The following is a 21,148-nucleotide window of genomic DNA, read 5'->3' on the forward strand; positions in this document are numbered from 1 at the left end:
GGGTCTATTTTTATTAAGTGATACCCCTCACCCCCAAATTATGGATTTTTTTTTTTCATCATCCTCACCCGAGGACATTTTTCCATCCTTTGTTCAGGTAGAGTGGGAGGGATAGAGAGGAACAGAGAGAGAGAGAAACATCGACGTGAAAGGGACACATCGAGTGGTTGCCACCCACACAACCAACCAGGACCGGGGACAAACTGCAACTGAGGTACATGCCCTTAGCGGGAACCGAACCTGGGTCTCTCCAGACCGCAGGCCGATGCTCCAACCGCTGAGCCAAACTGGCCAGGGCCAAATTATGGATCTTTTATGCATCTTCACATATCTAGTAATTTTGTATTGTATGCTAGCATCTTCAGTGCTACATTTTTAGATATCTGGATTTTGTTGTCTTTAAAGAATACTGAAATTTGTTCAGATGGGTAATTTGCTAATCAGCTTGCTACTTTAAATGCTTGCTTTTAAGCTTTGTTAAGACTGGTTTGGAATAGCTTTTGCTCTAGGGCTAGTTCAGCTCTAAGGCTAAGGGATGATCCTTCTGAGAACGCTACTGAATCCCTAGTATTCAAGGAGGTCTCTTTACTCTGGCTATAACCATCCTAGCCCTGTTGAGCTCTGGGGATTATTCAGTTTAAAATTCTGGCATTTGTTTTGTCTGGCTCTGTGGGATATCACCTAACACATGTGTAGGTTAGTATTTAGTAATAGACTGAAGGGATCTCTGTAGATTTCTGGATGTACTTCTTTGTGCTGCAAATACCAGCCACCTCAGCTTCCTCAAATCTTTTTTATAAATCCTCACCTGAGGATATTTTTCCATTGATTTGGAAGGGGGGGGGAGGGAGGGAGGGAGGGGGAGAGAGAGAAAGAGAGAGAGAGAAATATTGATGTGAGAGAGACTCATTGATTAGTTGCCTCCCACACACACCCCATCTGGGCTGGGGATCGAACCTGCAACCCAGGTACATGCCCTTGCCCGAGAATCAAACCCTTGACCTGGAATCGAACCCTTGGCCCTTCGGTGCTTGGGCTGACATTCTAATCACTGAGCCACACTGGCCAAGGCATCAAATTCTAATAATTTCAATTTACTCCATTCATCAAGACTGGGGTGCTTTGCCTGGTACTCTATACATTGCAGTCTGGCAAGTGCTTGCAAGCAGAAAGCTATGGTGATCTCAGGGCTCAACTTATTTACCTTCTCAATGATCCTTTTCAGGGATCACAGTCCTACAGAGTCTGTTATCCACTGTCTAGAATTAGCTGTTTCATGTAACTTATCCAGATTTCTAGTTTTGTATGGTAAAATTGGAAGTTCTGTACTAGTATTACAAGTCAAAGTATGCATTTTAAACCCAGGATTTCTTTTTTTGTTTAACCATTTAAGTTTTTTAGTTTTCAAGTGTAAAACTAAAATGAAGTCAGCTTTGGGCTAGAATGAATAATTTGAGTTCAGGTTTCACACCTACTTCTGACTTGCTGCATGAATATTGGCAAATCCCATTTCTTCTTTGACTTTTATAGGCTAATTGAATTGACTTCAACTCTATTCTCTCTACTTCTCAGGCATTCCATAACAAGCAAAAAGAAATAAAACCAAATCACACTAAATAACATTGAGATTATAAAAGCTGACACTTCCAAAATGTCTCTGGCCCATCTTCCACTTCATATGGTAAAAGGATAAAGGGGCCTGAAATGAAAGTATGGTGAGACAGATACTGTGTCATTGCCTTTCCTCCTGCTATTACTGAATGTCAGAAACTAAGACTTTTACGTGAATGAACTCACCAAATCCTCATAACTGCCCAATGGGATAGGTTGTTATTTTTCCCTATTTCTCACATGAGAGTGAGACAGATTAAGCAACTTGCAGAGGGTCATACTGTTGCCCTGGCCAGTTTGGCTCAGCGGTTGGAGCGTCGGCCTGCGGTACAGAGGGTCATACTGTTAAGTGGTAGTAGCAGAATTGGGATCGATTTGAACCCAAGCTGTGTGACGCAGAGCTGTGCTCTTAACTACTATATAACTATTTGAAAACTACTGAAATGCATCTGCTGCTGATGGAAAATCATTGTCTTTAACTGTAAATTCATCCTTGAAATCCCTTCAACAAATCCTGTTTGTTTAGTCAGCCTGATTTCCATGAGGAAGCAGAAAGATTGGGATATAGTTGGAATATGTGATTCCTGAGAAAAACATAGCATCAGTATGGCAGGAAATGGTGGAAGATGGAAGGTATACAGCAAAACTACCTAGGAAATAGGATCTGAGTCAAGTCCAAAGGGTCCAGCAGGGGGTCACTGGTGTTTATTGAATTTCTTTTGTCTGGCAACTGTTTTGGTAATAGTTTCTATTCTTTCCCTCTCTATTTTCAGGCACAGTTAATCAAGTCAGGCACCAAAATGCTAACACTCTTTCCTGGAGAGAGAAAGGCTAAGATCTCTTTTACTCAAAGAAGAAATCCTCCTGCAGGCGTTCGGCAAACCAGCATTTCTTCCTTCTTCACCTTGCAGCCAGGTATGGTGACCTGTCTGGGAGCACCCAGGGAGCACAAAGGAGTGCATTCATTTTTTCATGCTGGAACATTTACAAGTGGCAACACCAGTGCATAGCTCACCTATTAGAAGAGGTTATAAAATAAGAAACCATTGCTTTTTGAAAAGCAATATATACATGCTTTTACAAACATACTTTTCTGGTTCTACTTTGCTTAGTCTAATATTAAGTATTTGTATTCCCTGACAGAGCAATGAGGAAGGGTATACTTGGGAGTTGGAGGTATAGGGGAGCCGACCTTTAGTTAGGTATATGTCTTGGATTAGTCACAATGAGTAGTCTGTATAAGGTTAATTGATAATTGGTATTTTTGTATGAAGCTTCTCAAATTAGTCAAGGTTCAATGATGTGTTTTTCTTAGAAAGGTTGGCATAAAGTTGGCTTGTGTCTCATCATCCTTTGACAGTTTTTTGCTTGCATGTCCTACTTCAGGGGAACAGCTGACTCAGAGCAGGCTGGGGCTTTACAGAGCAAGGTTCCTGCCAATTAGAATGAAAGCTCTAATTCTTGGTGCACTTCCCAGGACTGCTTTGCACAAACCTTCAAAATGTACTCTCCATACCCCAAACAAAAACTTAAAACTCTTGCTTTAACAAAGACAGACTTGTTTTTTTCAAAAACACTTTCCAGCCCTGGCCGGTTTGGCTCAGTGGTTAGAATGTTGGCCCGTGGACCAAAGAGTCCTGGGTTCGGTTCCCACTAAGGGCATGTACCTCAGTTGCACTTTGTCCCCGGCCCTGGTTGGGGTCATGTGGGTGGCAGCCACTCACTGTGTCTCTCTCACATCAGTGTTTTTCTCTCTCTTCATCCCTTTCTCCCTCCCACTCTATCTGAAGATAAATGCAAAAATATCCTCGGGTGAGGATTAAAAAAATAAATAAAAAACATTTTCCATTTCAGATGTAAGATTCTGGCATATTCTAGTCTATATAGACTTCTTAGGCAAAATTGAGAACTCTTTCATGAAACATTGTTTCTGTAGTATAATTCTGAGAGAAGGAAAGAGGAAATCAGTAATTCAGACTTATTTGTTAACTAGATTTTGGTATAATTTGGGAGTGTTAATTCCATGGCATTAATCCTTATAGCAGAACAGAGTCCATTCCATGCCTGATAAAATTGGCAGACTGGGCACTATTTGTTCTTTTATATATTATTTTTCTTCCTACTGGTTGACTTAGCATCTTATTGTCTTTACTCTTTACCATGAAATGTTTGGGGTGTGGGGAACTTGTGTTCTTCACACTGTCACCAGATTTTTCAGTGTTGGATGGTTAATGTGATCTTGAGGCCTTACAAAAATAGTGTGTTGAGACAATATCCAGGAGTAATATTTGGTGAGGATCACCAGCAGAAAGCACATGAAATAAAAGACAGTGGCAAAACTGATGTGCCCTCTGTTACACAAACCCCACATATGAAAAATTAGCTGGAAAAGTAGGCTGCGGTCTGATTACATGTCATGTTTGACTTTATTAGGTAGGTCATAGGAAGCATCTGTATATTTGAGTAGGGGAATAAATAAGATCTGTGTTTTACAAAGCTCATTCAGGAGAGAATAGAGAGAGTGAAAGTAGGAAGCTCAGCTACAAAGGAATGTGAAGAGTTAAAGGCCCCTGTACTAGGCAGTGACAGTAGTACAGTAGCTGATACTGATTTTAGAAAGAACCAGCTAAATCCTGCTCAGGGCAGTTTTCCTGCAGAATAATACTTGTTCATGTCTGTTTCACTAGGAAAGAAAAATGGTGGTGATCAGAAGAGTGTTTCATCACATATAGAAAGTCAGACCAACAGAGAGTCTAAGAAAGATGCAGCCCACCTAGACCATCTGATCCAGGGCTTGGGGGATGATTGCATGGCACCCCCTTTAGCCACTTCAACCCCTGCAGACATCCAGGAAGCTGGACTTTCTCCTCAGCCCCTCCAGGCTTCTGGACACCACAGAACGGGAACCCCATTCTTGACTGGGCTGTCTTTGTTTCAGCCTGATACCTTAGTCTGTACTGGAGAAAGTCAAGACTCACTGACTTGTTCCTTCACCCAGGACTTGGAAAGTTTTTGCTTGCTGGACCAAAAGGAAGGAAAGAAGAATTCTTCCTGGAAAATGGAATGGCTTCATGAATCTAAGAAAAAGAAATGTCAGGGTATGGAGAGACGCAGTAAACCACCTGGGGGCAAGGGCCATCAGCCCTTGGACAAGCCTAAATTGGAAAAGGTGTCTGCCAAAGAAAATAGGCAGGCCCCTGTCCTCTTTCAAACATACAGGGAGTCCTGGAGTGGAAGAAACACAGAAGCAGTGAAACAAAGTTCTTGTCCTGTTGCTGTGGTTTCCTGGGACAGTGAAAAGGATGACAGGGACTCATGGAGTCAGCTTTTCACTGAGGATTCTCAGGGCCAGAGGGTCATTGCTCACAACTCTAGAGCTCCTTTCCGAGAGGTAACCAACAGCCAGAACCAGGGCTTGGGGCAGTTTCCTCACAGCCCTTGGGCTCAGTGCCAGGATAAGCCCACTCAGTTAAATCTGCAGCCTGATTTGCTCTTTACCCAGGACTCTGAAGGCAATCAAGTTATCAGGCACTAAGTCTAAATGTCTTTGAGGGCTTGGTTTTAAAAATATCTTGGGGAGGTATGGGATGAAGCTCTTATTGTTGAGCATTTTCTTTGTCTAAATAAAGCAGGTGGTGACACTTAAGACGGTATGGTTGGCATCATGCCTTTTCCTGAAGAACAGGTGACTGGTAAATTCCCTGTATGAATCTGGTGAGCACGGAGGACGCAGGGGAGGTACTCATCCCTCCACTAAAGGGCCTGTTACTCAGCCTGCACAGAGCCACGCTTTCAGATGCCTAACTGGGACATCGCTTCTTATAGATGTCTACACTTCTAACCTCTGGCTACAAATACTTATCAACCGAATTTTGGGACCATCAACTGACACATTTTTGAGTGGTAAGTCACATCTCCCTGATCTGGTATATAGGGACAGGGGGATAGAGAAGCAGGTAGGAGGTAAAATGATGGCAGTTTACAGCATTTTTAAAGTTATATATTCCGTTTAAACATCTCTCCCTTAATCCTGAGCTGTAGAATAGTGAAGATGTGACTATCATTCTTCTACTATAAAGTGGGAGAAGAGAATTCCCTTTGTAAAACTGAGTCCAAATAAATGACTGTTTACAAAGCTGGCTCTGATGGTAATTAAAACATTACCAAGTTTATTTTTGAAAAAGCAACTTTTTAATATTAGATGCTGTCATTGCCCTGGGCCCAATCTGAATAGGAGTCTAATTTGACCTTTGTTATACCCAAGACTTTATCCATCAGGTAGCAGTTTCCTGTGGTGCAGGTGTGGTACCTAAGAGACTCCTAGTGGGCAACTTGCAAGTTATAAGATGGAACTGCTTTAAGAACTTAGGGCACAATCTCCACAGATGGGACAAGAGGCTCTTTAGGGAAGTTTTCTTTTATAAAGGCAGAACCTTACAAGGAAAGGGGGAGAAGCCAGGAGCTTGTTAATGAAAGTTCATAATATTATAAAATTAACAGGAATCCTATATTTATAGGAGACACCAGGTGATTATAACTCAGAGATGGACACAGTAAATGCAGTCTCTCTCCAAATCCTTCCTTTAATGTCAGGTAGTGCTTCAACCCAAACACACACAGGATACATACTGCAGAGAAGGGGACCTGAGGGCATCTGAGTCATGCATGGTGTGGGTACAGACCTTGGCCCAACACAAAGAAGCAGTCAAGGGCTTGGAAGATGGTATTCTCTTTTCCCTCCCCATTTCTCTTTCCTACTGGGCTTAAAGTCCATGGAAGAGCCAAAGGTTCAATCGGTGGAACCAATGGGGCCCCAGGGCCTTGGAGGGTAGATCTGGTTGTACAGTATTACAAAATATATTTAAGAAAAAAACAGCCCAGGCCTCCCAGAAGCAGCCCAAATGTCAGCTGGTTCAGAGGCCTGACCTCTACATCTAGGTGTTGGACATAGGAGACGGTGATTGCTGGGTGGTGTTTTGTGATGGAGCAGCATAAGATTTTTCCTGCCCTGTGAACATGTACATACACATTTATAGCTCCCTCAGCTCTGCTCTGCTGCAAGGAAGCTGCTGAGAGTGAGTGACAGCTGGGCACAAAGTGTCCGGTGAGACCAGTTATGGGGTCTAATGCAGTGAAGTAAGTCATTCAGGACCTCTTTTCACACAGGAGCAAGGAAAAACCAGAAACTTCTAGCTCAGCCTTTGGACTGAAACATTCCAACCTATACATTTACCTGTAGCAAGTGTCTCAGCTCAAAACAGGTCTTAGCTTTTGCTAAGGTTTGAAGTATGGGAACATATAATCCAGCTCTTTTAGTCCAAGCTCTAGTTTTCGGCAAGACCACTGCAGAAAACTTCATTAATGGAGAGGCAGAAACATCTGCGGTGAGGAAGGCAGCTACTGAAGGAATACCAGGAGCATGAGACTGAGTTTGCAGAGCTGTCAGTTTCCTTTTCTACTGATATCTTCTTCCTTCAGAGCAAATTTCCTTCTCAGGACCTCAGAGATAAGGATGGCAGGGTCCTCCTCCTTCAATAAACTCCGGCTCCTAGAGACACAATAATAGCTTAATTTTTAATAATATATTGAGGACTTACTCTGTCCTGGGCAATGTTCCATGTCTTGAATACGATCTCATTTAACACTCACAATTTTTTACAATTCTTTTTTACAAATGAAACTGAAGCACAGAAAGGTTATACAATTTCCCCCAAATTACTGGGTCAGTAAGTGGTGACTCCAGAGCCCAAAACCAAGCTAGCTGGTTGCAGATCTCATTTTTTTTTTAATCCTCACCTGAGGACATTTTTCCATTGATTTTTAGAATGGAAGGGCGAGAGAGAAGCATCTATGTGAGACACATCAATTGGTTGCCTCCCGTACAACCCCGACCTGGGATTGAACCTGCAACCCAGGTACATGCCCTTGACTGGGAATCAAACCTGAGACCCTTTGGTTTGTGGGCCAGTGCTCTAACCACTTAGCAACCAGCCAGGGTTAGATCTTGTTTCTTAACTAGAATGCTTTACTATTTCCTGAGATGGCTATAAAATGTGGGCAAAGTAAAGGACCATTAACCAGTTAGAATTGGCCTGTGGTGGCTAAGCTTCTCCTTCCACCTTTGGTGCTATCTTTTCTTTTTTTTTTTTTTTTATCCTCACCCGAGGATATTTTTCCATTTTTGTACAGATAGAGTGGGAGGGAGAGAGAGGAAGGAGAGAGAGAGAGAAACATCGACGTGAAGAGACACATCGAGTGGCTGCCACCCGCACGACCAACCAGGGCCGGGGACAAACTGCAACCGAAGTACGTGCCCTTAGCGGGAACCGAACCCGGGTCTCTCCGGACCGCAGGCCGACGCTCTAACCGCTGAGCCAAACTGGCCAGGGCTGGTGCTATCTTTTCTTAGTAACATTTCCACAGATCAGCAGGGGAAGTGACTAATAACTCTTGGCCATTCTGACCTTTATCAGTTCCAGGAAAAAGATGTTTGGAAGACTTCTTTTTATTCTGTCTCCCCATTAAGGGGGCTCTGAAATTTTTAAAAAATGAGATCTAGAATTTATAGTAAAATGTCCACATCATAAGGGACCTGTGGGAACAAAACCATCTCCTAGATTGGGGTAGGTTCAAATTACCTGATACATCATAAAAGTATGTCCTAGATATCTGGAAAATCGTTGCTTGAAATCCTAGTGGACTTATACCAATATACATATGCACATTCTTATGAAGGTATTTTACTAGTCTTTAGGCTACATATAAGAGTCAAGATTGATTATTAAACCTTGAAAGCAAAAATGAGTAACTGTCTTCAGTCTGTCACATTTCTGCCCCTTTGTTGATGGGGCTACTTTCCCATCAGTTGGTAATCCATTTCCTCCTATGAACAAGGGACAGCCCTGTTGGCTCAGCGGTTAGAGCATTGGCCTGCGGTCCAGAGACCCGGGTTCAGTTCCCACTAAGGGCATATACCTCGGTTGCAGTTTGTCCCCGGCCCTGGTTGGGTCATGCAGGTGGCAACCACTCAATGTGTCCCTTTCACATCGATGTTTCTCTCTGTCTCTCTCCCTCCCACTCTATCTGAACAAAAAATGGAAAAATGTCCTCGGGTGAAGATTAAAGAAAAAAATATATATAAAAAAAACAAGGGACAGCTTTGGCTGGTTTGGCTCAGCTGTTAGTGCTGGCCCTTGGACCAATGAGTCATAGGTTCAATTCCGGCCAAGGGCACGTACCTCAGTCGCAGGTCATCCCCAGCCCTGGTCAGGTCATGCGGCAGGCAGCTAATCAATGTCTGATATTGATGTTTCTCTCTCCCTCTCAATCTGAAGACAAATAGGATATCCTCAGATGAGGATTTAAAAAGAAAAACAAGGGACAAGAGATCCCAGGACACAAGTGGGAGGAGGCAAGAAAGAAAGTTTGAGAGTCAGCCTATGGAACAATGACCAGAAGAGAAGGACCCAGGGCAGCCGCAAAGCAGCAGCTATATTTGGGGGTGCAGGAGACCAAAGAACTGGGTACAACCAAGACAAGCCAGGCTAGGGCCCTAGAAGGTGAAATGACTTCCCTAAAGGATCGACTACCAGGAAGCAATGAGGGAGTCACAGCTTTGTCTGGTTTTCAGACAGAAGTGGGCCAGAGAAACAAGGGGTCTTTTCACAAGGTGAGTCACCTTCCCTTCAACAGGAACTTCTTCAACTCAGGAGAGAGCCCTCATCTCCCACAAGAGTTAAAAAAAAATTTTTTAAAGCCCTTGCCAGTTTGGCTCAGTGTTTGGAGCATCAGCCCTGCGGACCAGAGTGTCCCAGGTTCGGTTCCCGCTTAGGGCACTTACCTCGGTTGCAGCTCGTCCCTGGCCCTAGTTGGGATCATGTGGGTGGCAGCCGGTTGATGTGTCCCTCTCACATTGATGTTTCTCTCTCTCTCCCCCGCTCTCTTCCTCCTGCTCTATCTGAAGATGGATGCAAAAATGTCCTTGGGTGAGGGTTAAAAAAAATTTTTTAAATTGATATTTTAGAGAGCAAGAGGAAGGGAGAGAGAGTGAGAAACATTGATCAGCTGCCTCCTGCACGCCCCCTACTGGGGATCAAGCCCAGGCATGTGCCCTGACTGATAACTGAACGGGGACCTTTCAGTCCATTATGGGACAACATTCAATCCACTTAGCCACACGGGCTGGGCACCCACAAGAGTTTTTAATCAACATTAATACAGCTGCATATCCTGGCCTCTAGCCTTTGGGGTCTAGATGTCAAACTTCAATGTTTCAAGGCCCAGGAACCTGCAAGCAAGCTCTCTGGTATCTCTCGTGCAAGTGCTCAGACCACACTTGGAGAAACACTGCAAGGTGGTGGCTCTCCAGCTGGAGCACTAGGGCTTCTCTGCCAGATGAGTTTCTCAAGGTAGGTATTTCCCACATTCCCTCATACTCGCATCAAAGACCTAGAGCTCCACACCTTGGGGGTTCAGCTTAAGTATAAGATGTATTTTGAACAAATACGAGCAATTCTGATGGGCAGCCAGGTTTAAGAACTTCCTATGAGTCTCAAAAACAGCCTTGTTCTCAAATCTCTGAAATTGCAATGTTAGTCTGCATATGAAAGTGGAAACTCCCAACTTTATGAAATTCTCCTTCCACCAAAAAAGTCTACCAATTTGAGATACTAAAGTAATTATGCAACCCAACTTCGAAGGGTGGGGCATAGGGACACTTACTAGCTGCTGAGAATGGAAATGGTAAAGCCCCTGGGGGGAAGAAAAGGGATTAGATGAACCTTGTAAAATTCCTACTAGTTTAACATTTGGTTGGGTTATATCACCCCAACCAAATAAGTGTTGCTCATTCCTCAAACTGGGGCCCCAGTTTGCTACTAGCAAGCAGGTAGCAAGGTTTGTGAATGATCACTGGTCACGGGTGACTTAAATAGTAACTAGATCACCAGAGCTCTTTATCTAAAACTTACAGATCCTGGCTCTGTTTCATCCGGTGAAAGTCCTTCAGGATCCCCATCATATCTGCAAAGCTGCTGGCCTTGGACAGAGAGATGCAGTCATCCTCTTCAGACGAGCTGCAGGTAGTTTTGTGTTCTGGTTTGCAACATTCAGGGCTGGCAGAACAAAGCAGGGAGACTGATGGAAGCTCGGGGACCTCTACCTCGGTCTCCTCGGTGATGTCACTAATGACAAAGGAAGTTGTAGAGTGGAATGAGGATCCAAAACAAGGTAAGGGAGAAGAGACATTTGAACTTCCTGGAGATAAGAAATCTGGCGTTAATGAAGCCGAAGCTGAAAGAGAAAACAATAGGCATGGATGGACATTGGGGCTAGAACATAGCAGTAATTATCTTCTCCTCACAAGCACTACCTACCAAACATTTCCTGGGCTGACACCATGACATCCCGGAAGAGCCCAGGGTGGAAGGCTCCTCCACCACCCTTCTCTCTTAGGATTTCAAGATGTAGAAGCACTGGGCTCTTCCAGTGTCCGGGAGAGCAGTACACCTCCCACCCCTACCCAGTAAAGGCCTTTGCTCCTAACAGCTCCCACTCTGCAGTGAGCTCTGGAGCAACAGCCCTGTTTAGACTGAAAGCAATGACAACCAAGGCCTGAATTTGTCCTTTCCTCTAACTGGGCTAGTGCTTTTGACTACCCTCCTCTGAGTGGTGTCTGACTGGAAGAAGTATTCTACAGCAAAAATAGAATGGTGATGGTCCTAATTTCCCAAATTTTAATGGAATTTCTTCAATTTCAAAGTCTCTAAGAAACATTCTAGTTTTTCATAAACTACTTTAGCTTGTCTCTTCGATGACAAAAAAAGCCAATAAATGCAATTCCTCTATAAAACTGCCATACAAGGGAAATAAATACATGAAGATTTCCAAGAGAACACTAAATTTTCATATGTTCTACCAACTGAAGTTTTGGGAACTGACTTGAGTTCAACTAGGAGCAAAAAAAAAAAGGATAGGAGGAATATGAAGATAAATAGATCCTGAGCTTCCTGTTGGTATTTTCTGCCACTGGTGAAGGCAGACTCCCATCCTTTTCCAGTGTTCTGCGAAAGGATGGAGAGGTGGCCTCTGGTAGATAAGACGAGGGAAGGGAAGATGGGTGTTTAGTGGGGAGGCTTACTTCTCATTGAAAAGAAAAGCTGCCGAGGGCTCATGGAAGGCGTGATCTTAAAGACAATTGGCAGCGGGTGTTGGTTTTGTGGCCAAGGGAGAGAACCTGCTTGGGGTCACAGGTTAGGTGAAGATCTTGTTTCTGACCAAACCAGTCAGTTTAAAATAATGGACAGAAACCAAGAAATACTATAGGCTATCCAGGCCTCAGAGCAACCCCAGAGCCCTGGGCCCAAGTCCCCCTAAACCAGGGACCATCATTTTCTTTACCACCATCCTGTCCAAACACCAGGGGAAAAGGAACACTTGCTATATTCTAGCCCTGACTCAGGCTCCCACCTGTATCAGCTGCCACTATCTTAGCAATCTGGCTGCGCAGGTGGCTCAGCTCATCCTGCAGCTCTGTGGTGCGGCTCAGGGCTGGCAGGGCTGGCTTCTTCAAGGCCAGGAGCCTCTCCTCGGACCCTCGCAGGTTGGGCACTGAAGCATTGCGCTGCATGACAATCAGAGGGCTGGGCTTCCAGGTGTGCCTCAGAGGGCGGGTATCACTCCTGGACCAGGGGAAGACGGATATCAGAGTCAGCTGGCCACTGCACCCCTTCTAAAATTCCTTCACCCACTCCGACAGGATTAACAGCTACGTTCTGTTTCCATTCTGAGCCCAGAGATCTCATTCCTATTGTCCTCAGTCTCTCACAAGCACTCCCCCTACTGCCTGCCACCTCATCTGGGAAGAAGCTCCCCATTCCCCAGCAGACTGGCCATTGCCTCAGCTACCTGACCCGGGCATATGTCTCCTCTTCATCTGCAGCAATCCAGGCAATGTCGGCCAGAGTAGGGACCGGGGGCACATCCCTCAGACACAGATCAGAGATGTTGGGGAGGGTCTATAGGGAAGCAAAATTCAACATACCATGATAAGACAACCAGACTGGACAAAATACATAGGAGGGGCACCTAATCCAGCACAGGATGTCGGGAAACCTTCCTAGAGGGAGAGGAGGGTTCTAGTTTGGAAACAGCTTGAATAAGAGGCCAGAAGCAAGAGAGTTTATGGGATTACAAACAGTTCAGCATGGCTAAAACAGGATGGGAGTGAGGGGGATGCAAGAGGTTGGAAAGTGAATTAGGAGCTTTGATTTTAAGACCAATACACCACTGGAAGATTTTAAATAAGGATTAGATTTTTGGTTTGAAAAGATTACTCTGCTGCTGTGTGGAACATGGATAGGAAGGTGAACAGTTATGAGGCTGTTGTAGCCTTCAAACAAAAACCATTACCTAGCCCAACTGAGTGGTTGAGCACCAACCCATGCACCAAGAGGTCTCTGGTTCGATTCCTGGTCAGGGCACATGCCCAGGTTGTGGGCCTGATCTCCAGTGGGGGTCATGGAGGAGATGGCCAGTTGATGTTCTCTCTTTCGCTCTCTTCCTCTCCCTTCCTCTCTCTCTAAAAATTAATAATGAAAAAAACAAACTATAAAACAGGGTTGCCTAGAGGAGGGATGGGGTCTGTTTTAATAGTTTTATTTGAAAAAGAGTTCCACAGATTTTTTTTAAAAAAGAATATATGTTTTACTGATTTAGATACAGGGAGAGAGAGAGGGAAAGAAACATGAACAAGAGTGAAACGTTGATCGGCTGCCTTCTGCCCACCCCCTACTGGGGATAGAGCCCAAAACCTGGGCATGTATGTGCCCCAACTAGGAATCAAACCAGCGACCTACGCTCAACCACCTAAGCCACACGGGCCAGGGTCCACTGATTTGTTTAGGTGTTGTCTGTAGTGGCTTTTAAGCCCTAACTGCAAAAGTGAGTAGTTGAAACACTGTTGTGGCCCACAGCCTAAATGTTTATTATCTGGCCTTTTAAAGAAAAGGGGTCTTTAGTGGGACCAGCCAAAGTTACTTTTTAACAGAGATGTCTACTGTCTAAGAGTGTCTTGCCCTCTGGTTGTGAGAATGCAAGGACATCAATAATATTACATCAACAGGAAGTTTCCTTTGGCTAGCTCTTTACAACACCTTTGTAGCTAACTGGGTAACTGGGATTTACATTGCTTTAATCCAATTTGATAATTTCAGTATTTAGACTTGACTAAAAGGACATGATTAATTATACAAAAAATATAGTAGGATCCCTTAAAATAGACCCTCAACCCAAATGAAAAACCTAGGGAACAGAGAGGCTGAGTGACACTATGTTAAAATTAAATGAAAAATTAGGAGGATTCAATCATGTTGAGTGTGAATACAAAAAGCAAAAAAAACTAGAAAAAGAACTACACTAAAATAGTAATAGTTGGTGTAATGACTGATTATAGTTAATTTTTTTTCCTTTTTCCTTTTTAATAATTTTTCTTTATTGATTTTAGAGAAAGGGAGAGAGTGAGAGAAACATCAATGAGCGAGAACATCAACTGGCTACCTCCTGCATGCCCCACACCAGGGATCAGATCAGGGCCACAACCTGGGCATGTGCCCTGACCAGGAATTGAACTGGTGACCTCTTGGTGCATGGGTCGATGTTCAACCACTGAGCCACACCAGCTGGGCTCCTTTATCCTTTTTTTCCCCTTAATCCTCACAAGAGGATATGTTTATTAATTTTTTAGAGAGAGAAAATTGATGTGAGAGAAAAACTGATTGACTGTCTCCCATATATGCTCTGACTGGGGATTCGAACCTGCAATCTTTTTGGTATGCTGGACCACACTCCAACCAACTGAGCCACCCATGCTGGGCTCCTTTCTCTTTATTTTCCATAATTTAATTTTTTTCATAATTTAATATTTTTATATGAGTAAATTAAAAAAATCAAGATTCCCTTAAATATTGAAGGTAATTTACAACAGAAATTCAGGAATAATTTCTCAAAAACCCATCTATACATTAGTTACATCCAGCTATTTCTGCTACCAGTTGTTTGGTAGGTGGATCAGGAGTTGATGGCTCTCACTCTTAGCTAGGGAACCTGGGTCTCACAGCAGTGAAGTGATCTTCATGGATCCAGGAGCTGCTGCTAAGGCCAACCATTTAGGGAAGCAAGCTTTCCTTGAGCTAGAGCACTGTGCTATTGGCAATTAAATGAGTCAACACAGATAAAGTACTCAAGCACAGTGCCTAGCACACAGTACGTGCTCAGTAAATGTCAGCTGGTATTACTGATACAGGCATACCTCCCTTTATTGTGCTTCACAGATGCTACATTTTTACAAATTGAAGGCAAAACCCTCCATGAGTAAAAAAGGTTACGATTCGCTTTATTGTGATACTTGCTTTATTGCGGTAGTCTGGAACTGAACCTGTAATATCTGAGGTATGCCTGTACTATTCACACATACTCCTACCTTGTGGGAGCCTGTGCCCTTGATTAGCTCTGCCCAGCAGCATCTGGCCAAAGGACTGGAGAGATTATAACCAAGTGTGGCAGCAACCTCCATCGAGTCCTCCATACTCCCTAACTGTGCTGCTCTTGTTGATGGTGCTTCAGGCAGCTAGGGCCATATCCACCCCCAAAACACACACACACACTCTCTCTCCCTCCCTCCCTCCCTCTCCCTGCCTCTCTACCTCTCAACCCTATTCCTGATGCTAATACCAACCCTGACACCACTTCTGACTCCAGATCCAGCTCCTACACAGACTTCATAGATCAGTGTGTAATATACAAATTCATCTCCTTTGTTTCTGTATCCACTCAGGCCCACATCTTTCCAGGCATATATTTCTGCCTCCTCTGTGTAGGCAGAAAGCTGGAATATTTCTTTTATCCCAGTTCCCTAGACACACACCTTAAGCATGTAGCCTGAAGCTGGCGCTTAACCATTAGTCTTAGAGGGAGGCAGCTGGGACTACTAAATGTTACTTGGTTTTCTATTGCAGAAGGGGGTCTCAGAGACACAGGCCAGGCAAGAATCTCTACTGCAGAGTAGGTGCTACAGGTCCCATAGACAAAGAGGTAAGGCTGAAGTAGCCCAGTAAAGGGGTGACCAGACTTGCCCAGAAAGAAGAGGCTAGGCCTCAGGGAAACTAAAAATAGGTGTCTTAAGTGGCCAAGTCTTAGGCTAGTAAAGAAAAGCAGAGTTCAGCTCAGAGTCACACACAGCACTCGGTGTTCCATGTGGGATCTGCCAGGGCAAACACCTTGGAGCGCAGGCCTGGCTAGTCTGGAGATGTGGGTCAGCAAGGGCCTCTGGCCTGCTCTGAGAAAGTGGACTGTTAGAGTCTGATGAAATCTGAGTCACAGCAGAGGGATCAAACATTTAAGATTATGAATTTATGAGTAAATTGGAAACCTGACTGTTGTGGTCACAGGTTTGTATGCGCAGTCAGGAAGGCACAGTGACCAGGATCCATTAATAAGCACTTACAAAATGAAAACAAACAAAATGACCAGGAGTCTGGGGCACAGAGCAGCACCATCCTTCCAACCCTTCTGAACCTCTCGTCTCCCTGCCCTTCCAGTGCACTCACCTCAAAGGATGCCCGGGGACATGGCTTCAGGGGCAGGTTGGTCCCAATTCTTCTCACTACACTTCGAGCAGCCCCATGAGGTTTGTTTTGCCAGATTGGGATGGTCTAGAATAGAGCGACAGCCGCAACCTCAGAGGTGAGATCAAGTATTGTTCCATCCTCTCTCCCACTTCCACCAGGGAGACTGGATTCCTCAATCCCAGGGACAGTGGGGATAAGTCAAGTCTCAATTATAAGTGAGGGCAGGTTTCCCAGTTGTTAGCCTTCACCTTGGCAAGCTACCTAAGGGATACCTGCTGCTGCCAAGGCACAGTTGTTGGGAGGGTCCAGTAAAGAGCTGAGGCGTTAGATGGGTATAGGAATCATCCAGGCTTCCCTCCCTTCCCTTTGCACAGAAAAGCAGAAGCACATTAACTCTTTAACTGCCCCCAATTCATAGTTGGTTCTGTTTGGAGGAGGGGGTGGAAGGGTGGCCTCCCTCCAGTTCCAGCCTCCAGGGGAAAGGAAGGATTACCTAGCGAGTCTCAACTTCAGCAGGCCCTGTGCTCAGCCTTCCCCACCACACCCTGGCCCTGGGAATGCCCCTTACCACATTGGCTTCCATTCCCGACATGTCAACCAGCTCCTGCACTTGAAGGACAAGGCGGCTTGGGGAGGTGGGAGGCGTGATTCCTTCATATCAGGCCATCTCAAGGAACACCAGAGTTCCCTTCCTGTGGAACAACCCGCACTGTGGGGACTCAATGACCACCACACAAGCCCCACAAAACCAAGCCCTGCAGAGCAGTGACTGACACCAAGGTTTCTCTTACATTTCACAGGGGAGAAAACCAGTCCAAGAGGCTGCCCTCACCCAACAATGGCTCTTCCAAATCCAGACCCTTAAAGATTCTGTTCCAGACTTGTTGCATAAGCTTGGACAACCCTGGGAGCCCTCCTGGGCCCTTGGATTTCTGAGGCAAACCTTCTAAAGATGAAATAGAACACTTGTAGTTGAAAAGCTCATGGGAAAGGCAAAGTGTAGGTACCACCCAATCCATGCATTCATTCTTGAAGATGAGATGTAAAAGCGCAGCATGTGCCACCCAGTCTAGCACGGCTGGGCCCCCATGGGGGAGAGCCAGGCTGTGCTGAATGACAGCAGGAGAATGAAGAGCCTGCTCCAGCCAATCTACATCTACTGTGCCTACTATGCCTACGGGGGAAAGGGCAAATTCTTTTATCCTGGCTCAGCTGTGTACTGGCTTGTAGCCATAGGCCAGTCACTTAATCTTGCTAAATGTTGGTTTCTCCACCTGTAAAAAGAGGACAAGAACAGCTGCCACTAGGCTACTTTAAGGATTAACCAATGAAATAGGTAATTTTAAAGGACTTAATGAACTGTTAAAATGTGACAGATGGCTAGGGTCACCTCCTGACATTCTTCACAGCTGCCCTTGCATGGTGGGCAGATGCAATCAGTGAGCTCACTCATTCCTGTGTTCATCAAACACTAACAATGCCCACCTTGTGCTGGGCACTGTAGGGACTATGGAGGATTAAGACAGCCACGCTCTCAAGGAACTCACAATCTAGAAGAGAGAGCACCTGAATACATAATTCTAGCCAAGGCTGAATATCACTGCTTAAGAAAGGCACACTAGGCAGGTGGCCAGGAGAATTTAGTCCCCTGACCTTAAGGTTCTATGGTGAGTTTGGAGGGGGAAGGAAGGGAAGAAAAACAGCAGTGCAGGTCCAGGGCAGGAAGGCGAAAGATATCTGAGAGGAGCAGAGTATGATAAGGGGTAAAGATTAACTGGGGGTCAAGTCATGAGGGCTAGGAATACCCAGGTAAGAAGTAACTGGGGAGCCAGGGAAGGCTCTGAACAGGGGATGGACTGGACTACCAGAGCAGCTCCTTATGGAAATCTTTGTCGAGTCTCTTTCACCCCTGTAAGAGGAGTTATCACTCACTCTATGGAGAAAGGAAGCTGGATAGAAGGAAGCTATCATTCACGCCGGGGAAAGGGAGCTAGAGAGATGAAGGAATTGTCTGGGTCACTCAGTAAGCATGCCAGTAGGAAGCAACTCAAGTCTGGTCCAAATCCTGCTGCTTCCTGCATGGGCTCAACTTCTAGGCGCAGTTCAAGCCTTCTGTCCAAGTCTCTCTGCTGAATGTCAGTGCCTGACAAGCTCCACGTGACCGTGCTTTCTTGTTTCTCACTTTAGTCACTGTAGCCACTTCCAGTCTGAACTTAACCTCCAAAGACTCAGTTGGGCCTAAGTCTCACACGACAGCCAGAGAGAGCTTTCTAGAACACATTGCTAATCTTACTGTTCCTTTGTTTAAAATCCCTACAGATCTAGATTCCTGCAGGCCTTCCCAACCTCAGTAGACCAAACTCATCACAGCCTACAAGGCCTACAAGCCACATTTCATGGCCATACATCCCACGTTCTGCTTGTCTGTCCTCCAGCCACCGTGGCCTTTCAGTCCCCTAACACCACCTCTGAGGCCTTGTCCCCACCATTCCTTCTGCTCAACACACCAGCACCCCCTTCCCAAAGCTCATTCTTAGTAATAATTCTGAGCTCAGCTCAACCATCACCTCCCCTTCCCTGACAGAAGTCCTTTACTGTTCACCCCACAGCACCCTGTATTTCCTCCACAATGAACTGCAATGTGCCACTTGTCCCAAGGACAGGGACTTCCCTAGGCACAGCACAGTGCCCGTCGCCCACAGTACACCCGCATACATTTGTCCAGTTAAGAAATGAATGAACGGGAGCACCGACTCAGCCTTCACACCCTCCCCCACCACCTGCACGCAGCGTCAACTGGCTAGGAGCATCCTGTCCCGGTTCAGTGGTAACGCTGGTTGGTTCTTAACCACCTCTGCGCTCCCACAGCCCCTCTCGAGGCTGCTGTCATGTTTACACATGGTCTCCTGCAGAGACGGGCAGGGCAGGGCCTGGTCAGTGTCCTCACTCCTGGGTCCCTGGCGCCCCACGGAGACCGCCGCGCTCAGTGAAACTTTGCTCAGCGGACAGCTGCGCGGGGAGCCGCTGCGGGGACCTTGCCCAGGACACGCCTCCCTCCCCCGCAACAGCCCGACCCGACAGGGGCAAGGTCGGCCAAGTTCTCGCGGCCGGGCCAGGCGGTCCCTGAATCCACAGGCCCCAGACGAGCGAGGAGGTGGCAGAGGCGGCCCGGCCTGCCGAGGACCGCGGCCAAAACGAGAAGCCTTCGGTGTAGCTCGGCCACCGAAGCTTGGTGACTCGGACGAGCAATTACCCCGTGGGGTCTCAGTTTCTCCTCTTGCCAAATGAGGCCGACAACACCGGCTCCCGCGAGAACTGGCGCGGGAAGAGGAGCCGCGAACCCCGCACAGCGCCTGGCACTAGGCCGTGCTCCCTCCTCCCGGGCGGCCCTCGGACCTAGTCACTCACCTAAGACTCCGGCTCCGGGACTCACCTCACGGCCCCTCCTACCCCAGCGGGCGGCTCAGCCTCAACTGCCCTCACTTCCGCTGGCCCGCCTCCGGAAGCTATCCTTTGCAGCTGCGCACCGAGCCGCGCCCCCGCGCGCCCTGGGAAAGCGGCCCCGCTCTAGGCGGGGCGAGCGGGGCGCACGGGCGGGCCCTGAGGGAAGGACACGCCCACCCCAAACCACGCCCCCTCCTGTCCCAGCCCTAGGGAGAAATTGATGGGTGCCGGAGGAAGCCTGATTAGTCGCATACCCCTTGGTCTCGGTGAACTTGCCGCTCTTAGTGCCAAACCGACCTTTGGGATCCGAGGTCTGTGTCGCTGCTCGCCCCCCATATTGTGTGATGTCTACTGTCCCCACACCGACTGCACACTTGAGAACCCTGGCGTTCCAGGTCCTTGGGCCCCAGAGCTTGCCTTGCACATCGCTCTGGTCCTCTTCACAGTTCATGCTTACCAAGACCCTCTCCAGCCTGCTCTCCAGCAAGAATGCCCTCCAGCGCTTTGTAGCTTTCTCCCGTTTTATTTTATTTTTGGTAGTACGTGACCCTAGCGGAAATGAACCCAGGACTCTCTGGTCTGCAGGCTGTCGCTCAACCGCTGAGCCAAACTGGCCAGGGCCCGTTTTAGTCTTTATGTATTACACATACAGTATTTTCTTTTTTTTTTTTTTTCTTTTTTTTATCCTCACCCGAGGACATTTTCCCATTTTTTGTTCAGATTGAGTGGGAGGGAGAGAAAGAGAGAGAAACATCGACGTTGAAAGGGACACATTGAGTGGTTGCCACCCGCACGACCCAACCAGGGCTGGCGATAAATTGCAACCGAGGTACGTGCCCTTAGCGGGAACTGAACCCGGGTCTCTCTGGACCGCAGGCCGACGCTCTAACTGCTAAGCCAAACTGGCCAGGGCCACATACAGTATTTTCAGTGACTTTGTTAATCAGATGGGTAGGGTAGATCCCAGAAGCATTGGGAAAGAGAACCACCCACATTCCCACATTCCTTCCAGGCTCACTCATCCACTCTGGTCTTTGTCTCCATGGTAAGTCCCAGCTGCCAGGCACAGGCCTGTCACATGGGGCCTCAGGTCAGGGCTCTGCGCTTGCTTTAATGTTCTGCTGTTGCCCTCTTGAAATTCATAATAATAAACAAGGGGCCCTGTATTTTTATTTTGCACTGGATCCTGCAAATTATGTTAGCTGGTCTTGGCCAGAGACCTCAGATGTTGTCCTTTATCCCCATCATATTTCAAATGATGTTGACTACCAGGTCCAGACCTTTTTCCAGGATGGCAAACTGTTGCTTAATCGATTTCACTCTCCTGGACAATGGCAGATCTTGCAAATTCACCCTAGCTATTTCCTGGATGTGGTAGATGCTGTCTTGGTGCCCCACCCAGATTACCTTATTCTGCCAGTGAATCCATCCTCTAGCTGCTGTGTTGGCTGCTCATAGCTGCCCCCCTT

At 46.4% G+C, this 21,148-nt stretch overlaps 2 protein-coding genes across 7 annotated transcripts; one reads left to right on the forward strand and one right to left on the reverse strand.

Annotated features, from left to right (window-relative positions):
- Positions 1-1,574: 1,574 nt before the first annotated feature.
- On the forward strand, positions 1,575-10,686 carry LOC118626429 (aurora kinase A and ninein interacting protein). 4 transcript variants are annotated; one of them, XR_004958909.1, is made up of 5 exons: positions 1,575-1,681; positions 2,385-2,526; positions 4,299-5,514; positions 9,889-10,019; positions 10,583-10,682. XR_004958909.1 is itself a non-coding variant. In XM_036256135.1 (3 exons), the coding sequence occupies exons 1-3, from the start codon at positions 1,652-1,654 to the stop codon at positions 5,144-5,146; spliced, it is 1,020 nt and encodes a 339-aa protein (XP_036112028.1). In that variant the 5' UTR covers positions 1,575-1,651; the 3' UTR covers positions 5,147-5,519. The 4 variants fall into 4 exon arrangements, 1 of the variants encoding a protein (XP_036112028.1); XR_004958911.1 differs by having other exon boundaries at positions 1,576-1,715; XR_004958910.1 differs by lacking the exon at positions 9,889-10,019 and having other exon boundaries at positions 10,583-10,686.
- On the reverse strand, positions 6,175-19,710 carry MTFR1L (mitochondrial fission regulator 1 like). 3 transcript variants are annotated; one of them, XM_036256136.1, is made up of 7 exons: positions 19,644-19,710; positions 16,804-16,927; positions 16,215-16,319; positions 12,517-12,626; positions 12,079-12,290; positions 10,581-10,902; positions 6,175-7,159 (listed from the first exon to the last, which is right to left on the reverse strand). In XM_036256136.1, exons 2-7 carry the CDS (start codon positions 16,825-16,827, stop codon positions 7,054-7,056), a joined length of 879 nt encoding a protein of 292 aa, XP_036112029.1. In that variant the 5' UTR covers positions 16,828-16,927; positions 19,644-19,710; the 3' UTR covers positions 6,175-7,053. The 3 variants fall into 3 exon arrangements, with proteins under 3 accessions (XP_036112029.1, XP_036112031.1, XP_036112032.1); XM_036256138.1 differs by lacking the exon at positions 19,644-19,710 and adding an exon at positions 17,027-19,246 and having other exon boundaries at positions 16,804-16,944; XM_036256139.1 differs by having other exon boundaries at positions 6,177-7,159; positions 10,581-10,866.
- Between the last annotated feature and the right edge of the window lie 1,438 nt (positions 19,711-21,148).

This window comes from Molossus molossus, unplaced genomic scaffold (assembly GCF_014108415.1).
Source record: "Molossus molossus isolate mMolMol1 unplaced genomic scaffold, mMolMol1.p scaffold_m16_p_12, whole genome shotgun sequence".
Classification (NCBI taxonomy): Eukaryota; Metazoa; Chordata; class Mammalia; order Chiroptera; family Molossidae; genus Molossus; species Molossus molossus.